General features: G+C 41.8%; 1 protein-coding gene across 1 annotated transcript; it reads right to left on the bottom strand.

The window, feature by feature from the left end:
- Positions 1–6,846: 6,846 nt before the first annotated feature.
- Positions 6,847–8,779, bottom strand: LOC115170518 (GTPase IMAP family member 4). The gene is made up of 2 exons (XM_029726732.1): positions 8,559–8,779; positions 6,847–7,636 (listed from the first exon to the last, which is right to left on the bottom strand). The coding sequence occupies exons 1-2, from the start codon at positions 8,777–8,779 to the stop codon at positions 6,847–6,849; spliced, it is 1,011 nt and encodes a 336-aa protein (XP_029582592.1).
- Positions 8,780–14,850: the final 6,071 nt, after the last annotated feature.

Raw genomic sequence — 14,850 nt, 5'->3', positions numbered from 1 at the left:
AATAAAGGTTCAATAAAACATAATAATAATACAGGCAGAAACAACTGTGCACACCGTGTGGCAGAACCACTTATGTTTTTACACATCATTGGGCAGAACCCATGACAGACAATTTCAAAGTTAATACATGAGACTATCTCTTATCACCGACGTTACTAGGGAGTCAGTCTCACAGACAGGTCAACCAGGAGAGACAAAGACTTTGGAGTCTCTCCTGGTTGACCTGTCTGTGATAAGAGATTGTCTCTCCTGGTTGACCTGTCTGTGATAAGAGATTGTCTCTCCTGGTTGACCTGTCTGTGATAAGAGATTGTCTCTCCTGGTTGACCTGTCTGTGATAAGAGATTGTCTCTCCTGGTTGACCTGTCTGTGATAAGAGATTGTCTCTCCTGGTTGACCTGTCTGTGATAAGAGATTGTCTCTCCTGGTTGACCTGTCTGTGATAAGAGATTGTCTCTCCTGGTTGACCTATCTGTGATAAGAATTTATCTCTCCTGGTTGACCTGTCTGTGATAAGAGATTGTCTCTCCTGGTTGACCTGTCTGTGAGACTTTTTAGTTTAGTATGTGGAAGATCAGATCTGTGCTTCAACACAATAAATATAGTACAACAAATGGTCAGGCAATTTATTAGGATTTGAATGGAGATCCATAACAGAAACCCATAGGGATCTTACAGTTTCACATCTTACAAAAACACTCCTAAATATGTACATTTTCGACGGATTGTATGCATGTTTGGTATGACATTGTTGTAGCTACCCTACGACTTGGTGTGACATCTATTGGTATGACATAAACGTACCTGTGTGAATCGCAAAGCCGACTTGTCCAAATACAGAGCCTTCAGAAAGTATTTACACCCCTTAAATGTTTCTACATGTTGTTGTGTTACAGTCTGAATTTAGAATGGATTCAGTTGAGATGTTGTGTCGCTGGCCTATACACAACACCCCATAATGTCAGAGTGGAATTATGTTTTTCCAAATTTTCACAAATTAATACAAAATTGAAAAGCTGAAATGTCTTGAGTCAATCATTATTCAAACCCTTTGTTATGGCAAGCCTAAATAAGTTCAGCAGTAAATATTTGCTTAACAATTCACATAATAGGTTGTGTCAGTCACTGTGTGCCATAATAGTGGTTAATATGCTTTTTGGATGACTACCTCATCTCTGTACACAACACATACAATTATCTGTAAGGTCCCTAAGTTGAGCAGTGAATTTCAGAGATTCAACCACAAACACCAGGTAGGTTTTTCCAAAGCCTCGCAAAGGGCTCCTACTGGTAGATGGGTAAATAAAACAGACATTGAATTTCCCTTTGAACATGGTGAAGTTATTAATTACATTTTGGATGGTGTATCAATACACTCAGTCACTACAAAGATACAGGCGTCCTTTCTAACTCAGTTGCCGGAGAGAAAGGAAACCGCTCAAGGATTTCACCATGAGGTCAATGATGACTTTAAAACAGTTACAGAGTTTAATGGCTGTGATAGGAGAAAATTAAGGATGGATCAACAACATTGTAGTAGAACTGTCTAATGATAACATTAAGGTCTAATGATAACATTAAGGTCTAATGATAACATTAAGGTCTAATGATAACATTAAGGTCTAATGATAACAGTAAGGTCTAATGATAACAGTAAGGTCTAATGATAACATTAAGGGGCAAAAAATTAAGAGACAAAAGTATCAATGTATACCGGTGATTCAAGATTTCTCTTGATTCCTCAATCTTCAACCTTGAAGGGACTCATTGAGGACCTGGATAATGTCTCCAGTTTCTCTAAAATCCAACTCTGATAAGAATACTATATTATGGATATAGTCTCTAAAAGATACAAACTTTAAATTGTCATCACAAGTATTTCGCTACATCCGCAATAACATCTGCTAAACACAAGTATGTGACCAGTGAAATTTGATTTGATTTGAGATTCTCCAGATTAAATAGGCAAATGGTGAAGTCTTGCTTGATGTACATATCCCGGAAAAGGTTAGAGATCTTGCAACTATTAACTTTGATTGAAAACTTAGCAAAATAGATAGAATCTTGAAATTGTGGAAAGGGAGACACCTATCCATTTATGGGAAGAGTTGCTGATGTATTATGTAGTGATATTGCAGTTTATATATGTAATCATGGCTCTAGCAGGAAAGTCAAACGTGTTTGACAGCAATACTATAAGAAATTCAAGTACATTGGGAACAGGTTTTTGAGCGAGTCTATGAACTGACATTCTAAAAACAATTGACACATCAATCCATTCGTTTCAATTGAAGCTATTATATACAGTAAAATACTTGCTACAAAAAGAATGCTCAATATATGCTGCCCTACCAAGCAAAAGGCAGTAACTGCTCATTTGGTCAAAAATTAGTTAATGTCATTTTTTCTACATTAAATACATGCTTACAGTTTTTTCCAATTGCTAACACACTAAAATGACAGGCACAGCACAATTATTTAAACTGACACACAGAGAGCAAAACCTCTTCTCAAGTCTCCAAAAGTCTAAACACATTTTCTGCTTTACACACATTTTGCAATTCAAAATGGCACTTTTTAAATGCACTGCACACGGTTCTCTGCATAAGACACAACAATCTGACATAAAATCACATGTTTGCCATTTCAAAACACTGCCATTCAAAATGACACTACATGAGCTAATTGGCCAATATATGTGCCACCTGGCAAAACACCTCAATGGTTAATTGTTACCACTTCAATCAGGAAGTAAGCACTATGAAAAGACCACAGGTGAGCACCGTTTGTTTTACAACAACAATGGGAGCCGTTGCAGAGAGAGGAAGAGGAAGAGGGAGGGTGAGAATGAGAGGGGGAGTAAGAGGAAGAGTGAGAGGTAGGGGTAGAGCTGGTGGAGGAGTTCATGGCCAAAGAAGACAACAACTTTCAAATGAAATCAGAGCAACCTTAGTTGATGATGTCATCAACCATGGACTGACAATGCGAGAGGCTGGACAGAGAGTGCAGCCCAACTTGAGCCGTTTTACTGTCGCTTGTGTCATCCGGACATTTAGACTGGAGTACAGGTATGTAACAAATGTATTTCACACTATGTAGTACGTCCCATGTCATAGTGTATCAGTTGGGTGACACCTGTTTACTTCATGAATGGCTGATGTCATATACTAACTGCACAAATTTCCTGTAGAATTTACTCTACTGTGGGGGAAATATCTTTAGGCTGCATTGTTCAAGCCCTATATTTTAGTTTTTCTAAAGGACTGAGAGATGCAACCATGGTGGAGGAAGGGGACAAATGTTCCCCGGGGTACAGGAGGAAGCTGCCATTGTAAACTTGGTTTTGGAAAATAATGAAATCAGATTACGAGAAATTCAAAGCCACATCATCCAAGACAACACCATATTCAACAACATTCAACGAGTCAGTCTGTCCACATTGGCTCTCATTCTCAAGCGAAACCAAATCAGAATGAAACAACTTTATAAGGTGTCGTTTGAGAGAAACTCTCAAAGAAACAAAGAGGTCAGACGAGCGTATGTGGATGTAAGTACAATATTGACTGCAGTACACTACACGCAACATTGTTTCCCAGTGTACTGGATAACACCATACTGACTGCTTTTGTTCTTTGTTTTCAGAGAGTACTGGAAATGGATGCTCATGCAATCCCACATGAGTTCATCTTTATAGATGAGGCTGGGTTCGACCTAGCAAAGACCAGAAGAAGGGGGAGAAACATCATTGGCCACAGAGCCATTATAGATGTTCCTGGCCAACGTGGTGGGAACATCACAATGTGCGCTGCCATCTCCAATACGCATGGTGTCCTCCACCGTCATGCCAACCTTGGACCATACAACACAGCCCATATTCTCACATTTCTGGACAGACTCCACAACATTCTCATACCACCAGAGCGTATGAATGATGCAGACCATCAAAGAACCCGGTACGTTGTAGTATGGGACATCGTGAGCTTTCATCGTGCAGCCCCAGTCCAAAACTGGTTTGCTGACCACCCACCATTTCTCGTGCAATACCTCCCACCATACTCACCATTTCTGAACCCCATAGAAGAGTTATTTTCGGCATGGCGGAGTAGGCATGGCGGAGTAGGCCTGCTCAGCATGCCAGGTCCCCAGTTCGCCTACATAGCCCGATACATCCTGTTCCTGCTCCCTGCACTCGTCTTGAGGTGCGTGTTACCAGTCTGGCGCCACATAAGCCAGTTCCACGCATCAGACCTCCAGTGCGCATGCCCAGTCCGGAGTGTCCTGTTCCTGCTCCCTGCACTCGACCTGAGGTGCGTGTTACCAGTCTGGCGCCACCTATGCCAGTCCCACGCATCGGAGCTCCAGCGACGCTCCTCAGCCCGGAGCCCTCAGCGGGTGCCCGGAGCCCTCAGCGGCAGCCCTCAGCGGCGGCCCGCAGCCCGGAGCCCTCAGCGGCGGTCCGCAGCCCAGTGTCTTCAGCGGCAGCCTTTAGCCCAGAGTCTTCAGCAGCAGTTGGCGGTCCAACCTCCGGCGATGATCCATGGTCTGGTTCCTCCAGACATACTGAAGCGGGGGGATCAGCGGGCGGTGGGGGTACTACACCCGGAACCAGAGCCGCCGCCATAGACATTAGTCACCCACCCTACCCTCCCTTCGTGTTTTGGGGTTGTTTTTGTTTGTTTGCATTCGGAATCTGCACTTTTGGGGGGGGGGGGTACTGTCACGTCCTGACCCTAGTAAGATGTCATTTTCTATAGTAGAGTAGGGCAGGGCGTGACAGGGGGTGTTTTGGGTTCTATGTTTTCTATTTCTATGTTTGGATTGTTTGGGGTTGATCTCTAATTGGAGGCAGCTGATCCTCATTGCCTCTGATTAGAGATCATATTTAAGTAGGGTTTTTTCTCATTGTTTGTGGGTTATTATCTTTTGAGTAGTGTGTTGTCCTCTGCGTCACGGTTTGTTGTTTTTGTATATTTAAGTGTATTGCATTCAGTTTCACTTTTAATAAATATGTGGAACTACGAACACGCTGTATTTTGGTCCGCTCCTTCGAACAGCCGTGACATGGGGGCTCAGTCAATATTATCATTCTCTGCGGTAAAGTATTGATTTTTAGGGCAATATCGGTAGAAATGTTACAAATAGGAAGGTTCAGGATCCTCGTAAGACATCACAGTAAAATGGAGGGATGTATTGCTAAATGGCATTATTCTGGGAAAGATGGGTTAATCTGTGGACATCGGAGGGTTGGAGTTAAGATCAGAATGAATGGTGGGTTGGCCGCTGTGGGTGAAAATCCAGCACTTGAAGAAAGAGGAAATTAGGAATATAAGTATAATTATTTAACTACAGGTACCGCAGATGTGAGCTAAAATGATAAATAAAAAAATAAGGGGGATTGGAAATTATGCAAACAATTAAATTGATAGATTGTAGGTTCTATCTGCAATATTAAAGATGATCTACCCCCCCCCCCCAAATAAATAAACAACATTGTAGTTACTCCACCATACTAACCTAAATGACAGAGTGAAAAAAGGACGCCTGTAAAGAATAAAAATATTCCAAAACATGCATCCTGTTTGCATTAAGGCACTGAGGTAAAAATGCAAAAAACATTGCAAAGAAATGTACTTTATGTCCTGAATACGAAGTGTTATGTTTGGGGAAAATCCAACACATCACTGAGTACCATGCTTCATATTTTCAAGCATGATGGTGGCTGCATCATGTTAAGAGTATGCTTGTCATCAGCAAGGACTAGGGATTTTTTGGGGGGGGGATAAAAATAAATGGAATAGACCTAAGCACAGGTACAATCTTAGAGGAAACCCTTGTTCAGTTTGCTTTCCAACATACACTGAGAGAAAAATTCACCTTTCAGCAGGACAATTGCCTTAAAAACAAGGCCAGAAAATCACTGGAGTTGTTTACCAAAATTACATAGAATGTTCCTGAGTGGCCTAGTTATAGTTTTGACTTAAATCTTCTTGAAATTCTATGACAAGACTAGAAAATGACTGTCTACGAATGATCAACAACCAACTTGACAGAGCTTGAAGAATTTTAGAAAGAATAATGGGCAAATATTGTACAATCCAGGTGTGTAAACTCTTAGAGACTTACCCAGAAAGACTCACAGCTGTAATCGCTGCCAATGGTGATTCTAACATGTATTGACTCAGGGGGTTGAACACTTAAATAATCAAGATCTATTAGTGTTTCATTTTCCATAATTTCTTTACAATTGTTTGATTTTTTCTTCCACTTTAACATTAGAGTATTTTGTGTAGATCGTTGACAATAAATTACAATTAAATCAATTTTAATCCCACCTTGTTACACAACAAAATGTGGAAAAAGTCAAGGGGTGTGAATACTTTCTGAAGGCAGTATAGCAGTCTACTGAATAAATATCCTCATGGTAAAGTATAACTATTTCAAGTGAACCTATATCTACTCAGTATAATCCTAAAATACTACCTCAACTTGTGATAAGCATTAAGAGGATATTCTCTATACAGGTACACACATGTATTGTTGCTAGGTAACTAGTACTTGAAAACTCGTAGAGAGATGACACCTGAGTTTCCCACATGGAAAGTATCAGAATTAACCAATAGGAAGCTCTATGCAAATAACTTAGGTTAATTTTCGGTCCTAGGTTCTGAGTTTCCGTCACGAATGCAGCGTATTTATAGCAGTGGTTTAGAGTTGAGTCAGATAGAGAGACTATCTATCACACAATCACTACCAGTTCCAATAATTCAATATACCTTTCACCACGTTTTCATTTGAACTAGTACCTATTTATTTTTCCTGGTTCCAGTCATAAACACTTCCTCCATGTCATGAACGTGGTGGTCTGAAGAAGCGGTTGATGAAAACAGTGTTGAAGTTAGTAGCGTGTGGTCCCACTCTGTCCTCCAGGTGTTCTATCGCTACCTGGGCCGTCCCACCCGCCGACCCGCCCATCAACCCTCCGATAGCGCCTCCCATCGTCATCCCCATAGCCCCCGCCACCGCCCCCATCGCCATCCCCATGGCGGCCCCCGCGGCCAGCCCCAACCCCGCCCCTACGGCGAGCGACGTCCTCAACCATCCGTTGTCCATCTCGGCTTTAGCCCTGATCTCTGCTCCCACGCTGTTGTTGTAGGCGTCCATCTGCCAGCGCAGCGCCTCCCCCCGGTACTGCTGCTCCAGCTCCCTCCACGCCTCCTCCGTCTCCGCCGCCCTCTTCTTCAGCAGCTTCCTCTCTTCCTTCCTCACGCTCTCCTCCGCCTGCCCGTAAGAGCGGCTGGTGTAGTGCTGCCCGCCCAGGGTCGCCAGCATCCGTTCAATCTTCTGGAGGAGCTCCTTGTCTCGAGAACGGTCCCTCCAGTTCTTGTTGAAGACGTGGTAGCGCCCACCGCACTGCTCGATGAGCTCCCGGAGGTGCCAGTCAGTGCTGACCCGGTTCTCCAGGGCCAGAATGTCTACGTCCCCCTCGTAGGCCAGGAGGACTATGGTGTGGGAAAGTGCATCTTCACCGAAACGCTTCACCATCAGCTTAGGCGTCTTGACGTCGTTGGGGCAGATCTGCTCCAGGTCAAAGGCCATGAGCAGGGCGTGAGGGCCGGGGGCTGACAGACACTTGCACCTAAATAAAATCAAATGTTATTTACAGTGTTATATCACATGAAAAGTCTGCAAAACACCTTACAGAAAAGGTGCAGCCTAAACGCTTACAATTTCACCTGCAGGGAGACAATACAGTGACTACAATCAAGAAAGAACAATATGTTTTTATTGTGTTGTGTTGTATTGTGTTGTATTGTACTGTGTTGTGTTGTGTTGTATTGTATTTTATTGAATTGTGTAGTGTTGTGTTGTGTTGTATTGCATTGTATTGTACTGTGTTGTATTGTGTTGTATTGTACTGTGTTGTATTGTGTTATATTGTGTTGTATAGTGTTGTATTACGTTGTTGTATTGTATTGTGTTGTATTGTACTGTGTTGTATAGTGTTGTGTTGTGTTGTATTGTATCATATTGTACTGTGTTGTGTTGTGTTGTATATTGTTGTATTGTACTGTGTTGTATTGTGTTGCATTGTGTTGTGCTGCATTGTGTTGTGTTGTATTGTACTGTGTTGTGTTGCATTGTGTTGTGCTGTGTTGTATATTGTTGTGTTGTATAATGTTGTATTGTGTTATATAGTATTGTGTTGTGTTGTATTTTTGTCTAATATGTCACTATTTATGATGGACTTCTGGAACTCTAGCTCAGTTGGTAGAATATGGCTCTTGCAATGCCAGAATTGTTAGATTCCCAGGACCACCTGTATGTGAGATGTATGCATACATGACTGTAAGTGGCTTTGGATAAAAGTCTCTGCTAAATGGCAGATGTATTATTATTATATTACATTTAGAATTTCTTCAGTTTCTGTGAACTGTGAGCCCTTAACATCAATCATGTTAAAGTTAAAGTCACCTCTTCTTATGCGTACAGACGTTAACACTACAGAATACATGACAGAAGAGTATAGACACAGAACCAAAATCCAGCATTACGGCCACCTCTTCATCTCTGTCTTCATCTTGGTGCGGGACAGGTGCTTCCCGTAGAGGTTGGGTCCGTTCACCACAGCAACGCGCGTCCCAGCCAGGTCCCCCAGGTTCTTCCTGCTCTGGACGATGCTGGTGACGTCCTTGGAGAACTCCTCCCTCCCCAGGATAGAGTTGGTCAGGGAGAACTGAGACGGTCCACTGGACCCCACCACCAGGATCCTCAACTCCATGTCAGTGGGCTGAGCTTCCGGGACAACAAAGACCGTTTGATGGTTAACAGTTATGGAAAGGTTTACTAAGGTCCGTTAAAGATCAGTCTAACCACGTATCAGTGTCCGGAGAAGATCGTGATGTTTTCATCATGCTAAGACCATTTGATCATCAACAGCTATGGAAAGGTAAGTCAAACCACATATCAGAGCATGTTGCCAGGACAACAAAGACCAACATATTCCTTTACCGTTCATCAACTATTATCACTATCACAGCTATGTTGACGTCTCTTTATTGAGAAGCAAAAAAGTCAAAAATATGTGTTCACTTTTCATTGGATAAAGACAATTAGATCCTTAACAACAGGGTTGTGGTCAATTCAAATTGAAGGCAGTCAATTCAGGAAGTAAACTGAAATTATAATTCAAAAATAATAAAAGGGCACCTATTTTCAATGACTTATCAATAACCTGACAAGTAGAAGCTATTTATTATAAATGTTCAAATGTATTTATTTTAAATTCAAATCACCTCCTGAATTTCACACCTTCTATTCAAATTGACCCCAACCCTGTTTAACAGCTAAAAATAGCATTCTAACTGACCCCAACCCTGTTTAACAGCTAAAAAGACTAGTCAGACCACATGTCATTGGGATACTGCTGGAACAACAAACAAGAATGATCATGAATCAACACAATACTGTACAATAATTCAACCTCATAATAAATATGTACTAAAAATAAAAAAAATACAAAACAGAAATGCCCAAAATAGTGTATGTATTCATTTTTCACCAGGCAAAGTTCATTTATCCCTTTAATTTACTCTCCTTTACAGCTGCATAGGGAATAAGTTGCCATTTGGGACTAGCCAGAGATCAACATAGAAACCAATCCATATAGGTTTCCAACAACACAAAAGTATAGGTTAGGGTTTAGGTCAAGCATGGACCTTTTATACGCGTTAATACCCTGACATTTAACACGCTTACGGCTCACAGCAGCATTACAGTCGAGTAAGGAAGCCTTGTCCCAGCCAGAACAACCTACAGGGCTGTTTCCTCTGTTTCTGTAGCGTGAGGCAGCTTGATGGACCCCTGGACACCCCCTGGACACCCCCTGGACACCCCCTGGACACCCCCTGGACAGGACGCTGGGGTCACAGTAGAAAGGGTTCATACATACTGTACATTCCACTGAAAAGTCACCCTTGGATTAACTGCCTACTATATGACAATCAAAAAGGATACATACATTATTCTGTTCCAAACTCACCCTCCTGCCTCCTGTGTCTGTGGTTGTGACTGTCCATCTCTCCCAGGCTGTTAATGGTACAGACAGAGAAACACTCCAGGACAGCTCTTCCACAGGCCAGGTTGTAGCTCTGCAGAGATGCACTCCCTTCTGCACTCCTTCACGGCTTCACAGCTAAACTCCTACACTGCTGCACTAATCCACTCTAGCAGGGCTCTGGTGTCCAGCCTTCCACGATGACTACTGGATCTCTGGCTGCAGAACCTACTGATACTGTACTGTACAGTACCTCTCTCTCTCTCTCTCTCTGTCTCTCATCTCTCTCTCTCTCATCTCACTCATCTCTCTCTTTCTCCCCCCCCTTTTGGCTCCATGGATTTGGATAGATACTGTACATCATCCCTCCTTTCTCTCCCTCTTTCTCTCCCTCTCTTTCCCTCACTTCTCTCCCTCTGTCCTCATTGATTGTCCTCTCAGCCGATTTCATATTAGGTGGAAAATGCCCTCGGGTCAGGAGCCAGCTAAAATAAGAACAGTACTGTCAAACACACACACACACACACACACACACTGCAGCACAAATTTACTCGTCCCTTTTTATTTCGCCTCACTGTCAAATTTAAAGGTCGACTCAGCACTAAGGAGCCTTTAGAAGAGTGTGTGAAAAGGGTGTTCACTTATTTTGACGAGGGCCCATAGGTCTCTAGTTAAAAGTAGTGCACTATATAGGGAATAGGGTGCCATTCTGGTTAAAAGTAGTGCACTATATAGGGAATAGGGTGCCATTCCGGTTAAAAGTAGTGCACTATATAGGGAATAGGGTGCCATTCTGGTTAAAAGTAGTGCACTATAAAGGGAATAGGGTGCCATTGGGAACACGTAGCGTATGTACTGAGAGGCTGCTGCATAAGTCAGCATCAGCTGTCACGTTGCTGCAGGAGACACAAGAGAACCTGTCTTATCGCTGAGTCTCAGTTTAAATGGAAAGCTACGTCATGTAGTCCCAGTGAGTGAAAACAGTAGAAAACGTGGCTCTTCATGTCAATGTTTCAGTGGGTGGATAATGACTCAGCCAATTAACTCAGATTAGTCAACACACAGTGTTCTGAATCAGAATGTTTATTCATTTTCTTCATATATATATGGCACTGTCACTGAGTCTACAGTAGATATATATGGCACTGTCACTGAGTCTACAGTAGATATATATGGCACTGTCACTGAGTCTACAGTAAATATATATGGCACTGTCACTGAGTCTACAGTAAATCTATATGGCACTGTCACTGAGTCTACAGTAAATATATATGGCACTGTCACTGAGTCTACAGTAAATATATATGGCACTGTCACTGAGTCTACAGTAAATATATATGGCACTGTCACTGAGTCTACAGTAAATACATATGGCACTGTCACTGTGTCTACAGTAAATATATATGGCACTGTCACTGAATCTACAGTAAATCTATATGGCACTGCCACTGAGTCTACAGCAAATATATATGGCACTGTCACTGAGTCTACAGTAAATATATAAGGCACTGTCACTGAGTCTACAGTAAATATATATGGCACTGTCACTGTGTCTACAGTAAATCTATATGGCACTGTCACTGAGTCTACAGTTGATCTATATGGCACTGTCACTGAGTCTACAGTAAATCTATATGGCACTGTCACTGAGCCTACAGTAAATATATGTACAATACCAGTCAAAAGTTTGGACACATTGTCACGATTTCCACCGAAGGTGGCTCCTCTCCCTGTTCGGGTGGTGCTCGGCGGTCGTCGTCGCCGGTCTACTAGCTGCCACTGATCCATTTGTCTTTTTTGTTTGGTCTTGTCTGTTTTGTTTGTGCACCTGTTCCTTGTTTAGGTTAATTAGTGTGCTTATTTATTTTCTCCTTTCCCGCTTTGTTTCGTGCAGGTTAATTTTTGTTTCCCTGTTTCTATGTTGGGCAACGTCATTTTTTGTTCATGTATTTCATTCTGGGTTTTCCTAGATTGTTTATTCTAGTGCTGTTTACGGACTGTGTATTTTTGTCCTGGCCCTGTATGTTTTTTGATGGACTCATTAAACATTTTTTTTTTATCTACTTCTCTCCTGCGCCTGACTCCTACACCCACCTCTCTTAGAGAGTTCTGACACACATCTACTCAGGGTTTTTCTTTATTTTACTATTTTCTACATTGTAGAATAATAGTGAAGACATCGAAACTATGAAATTACACATATGGAATCATGTAGTAACCAAAAAAGTGTTAAACAAATCAAAATATATTTTCTATTTGATTATTCTTCAAAGTAGCCACCCTTTGCCTTGAAGACAGCTTTTCCCACTCTTTGCATTGTCACGTCCTGACCATAGAAGCTTTTATTTTCTATGGTAGAGTAGGTCAGGGCGTGACGGGCTTTAGATTTTCTATGTTGTTATGTTCTAGTTTCTGTATTTCTATTTTTTTTTGGGGGGGGGGATGATCTCCAATTAGAGGCAGCTGGTTATCGTTGTCTCTAATTGGAGATCATACTTAAGTAGTTGTTTTTCCCACCTGGGTTTGTGGGAGATTATATTTTGAGTTAGTGTATGTTGCACCTCTTCATCACGCTTTATTGTTTTTGTTCATTAGTTTATTTGTATATCTTGCATAGTTTCACAGTGAAAATAAAATGTGGAACGATACACACGCTGCACTTTAGTCCGCTCCTTCATACGACAATCGTGACAGGCATTCTCTCAATCAACTTCAGGAATGCATTTCAATTAACAGCCTTGTTAAAGGTTAATTTATGGAATTTCTTTCCTTCTTAATGCATTTGAGCCAATCAGTTGTGTTGTGACAAGGTAGGGGTGGTATACAGAAGATAGCCCAATTTGGTAACAGACCAAGTCCATATTATGGCAAGAACAGCTCAAATAAGCAAAGAGAAATGACAGTACATCATCACTTTAAGACATGAAGGTCAGTCAATCCGTAACATTTCAAGAACATTTCAAGTTTCGTCAAGTGCAGTTGCAAAAACCATCAAGCGCTATGATGAAACTGGCTATGATGTGGACCGCCACAGGAAAGGATGACCCAGAGTTACCTCTGCTGAAGAGGGTAAGTTCATTAAAGTTACCAGCCTCAAATTGCAGCCCAAATAAATGCTTCACAGAGTTCAAGTAACAGACACATCTCAACATTAACTGTTCAGAGGAGACTGTGTGAATCAGGCCTTTCATGGTCGAATTGCTGCAAAGAAACCACTACTAAAGGACACCAATAAGAAGAAGAGACTTGCTTGGGCCAAGAAACACGAGCAATGGACATTAGACAGGTGGAAATCTTTCGTTTGGACTGATGAGTCCAAATTTTTGATTTTTGGTTCCAACCGCCGTGTCTTTGTGAGATGCAGAGTAGGTGAACAGATGATCTCCGCATGTGTGGTTCCATAGAAACACTCCAGACCTTACAGATCTGCAATCAGAGGGCAAGGGTCAGAGTTAGGGAAAGGGAGGGGAGCATTTTGGGAACAGCTTGATTGGTTTGCATGACTAAATTCACCGTTGACATGTTGTCATATCCAAAGCCACTGAGTCTACAGTAAGTAGTGTTTCTATGGAGCATCCTCCATAGAGCCAGAGTGTGGTTCATTCAGAGATCAATGTTATGTCAGGAGAGCGTTTGGTTTGCATGACTGAATTCACCTGTGACACATATGCATGTTGTCATATCCGATATCGACGGCTAAAAAGATGGTAGCGTGAGGGAGAATGATGGCCTGATTATGTCTGGCTTATGCAATGTTATATGTCATTGTCCTACTTTAAACCAAACAGTAATTCGGCACACCTGATTTAGGCTTTTATCACTCTTATGTACTTGTAGTATCATTTTATCAGTCTTTATGTAGTAGTAGTATGATTGTATTACTCTATGTAGTAGTAGTATGATTGTATTACTCTTTATGTAGTAGTAGTATGATTGTATTACTCTTTATGTAGTAGTAGTGTCACGACTTCCGCCGAAGTCGGCTCCTCTCCTTGTTCGATCGGCGTTCGGCGTTCGACGTCACCGGCATTCTAGCCATCGCCGCTCCATTTTTCATTGTTCCATTTGTTTTGTCTTGTTCCCTGCACACCTGATTTTCATTCCCCAATCACACTGCATGTATTTATTCCTCTGTTCTCCCTCATGTCTTTGTGTGTGATTGTTTTGTGTTACGTGTCATTTTTGACTGTGCTATTTCTGTTGTGCGTTTATTCCGTGTTTTAAATCACAAGGTATGTTTATTTGTTTGTACTTTATTATTGTGACTGTTTGCGCGTTTTTGCACTTTGGCATATTGGCTGGAGGTTTTCGACGCAGTGGCGTCCGTCTGTTGGTTTCTCCTGCCTAAATAAAGTGTGCGCCTGTTCACAACTCTCTGCTCTCCTGCACCTGACTCCGCTCCAGTACACACACCAAGTAGTATAATTGTATCACCGTTTACGTAGTATGATTTTGCTTACAAATCTATGTAATGCTCAATCAATAAATCAAATGTATTTTTTAAAGCACTTTTTACATCAGCAGTTGTCACACAGACCTTTACAGATACCCAGCCTAAACCCCCAAAGAGCAAGCATTGCAGATACAGATGCACAGTGGCTTTATGAATGCTCCATGAGGCCTTTATGAATGTTCTATGAAGCCTTTATGAATTCTCTATGAAGCCTGTACAGGTTGTTGCTTGTTTAAAGTGTGACCTACTGTACATAACATCTTTATACAGTATAGCAGCTTAGATCAGTAAACTCCTCTAGAGGTCATTCAGTTAAACAGTATAGCAGCTTAGATCAGTAAAC

This window comes from Salmo trutta, chromosome 32 (assembly GCF_901001165.1).
Source record: "Salmo trutta chromosome 32, fSalTru1.1, whole genome shotgun sequence".
Lineage (NCBI taxonomy): Eukaryota > Metazoa > Chordata > Actinopteri > Salmoniformes > Salmonidae > Salmo > Salmo trutta.
This window is presented reverse-complemented; position numbering and strand designations above follow the sequence as displayed.

Excerpts from the sequence above, each read along its gene's own strand:
- LOC115170518 (XM_029726732.1), bottom strand. The coding sequence starts at position 8,779 with ATGGAGTTGAGGATCCTGGTGGTGGGGTCCAGTGGACCGTCTCAGTTC. Across the intron at positions 7,637-8,558 it reads ATGAAGACAGAGATGAAGAG|GTGCAAGTGTCTGTCAGCCC; the intron begins GTGGCCGTAATG and ends GATTTTATTTAG.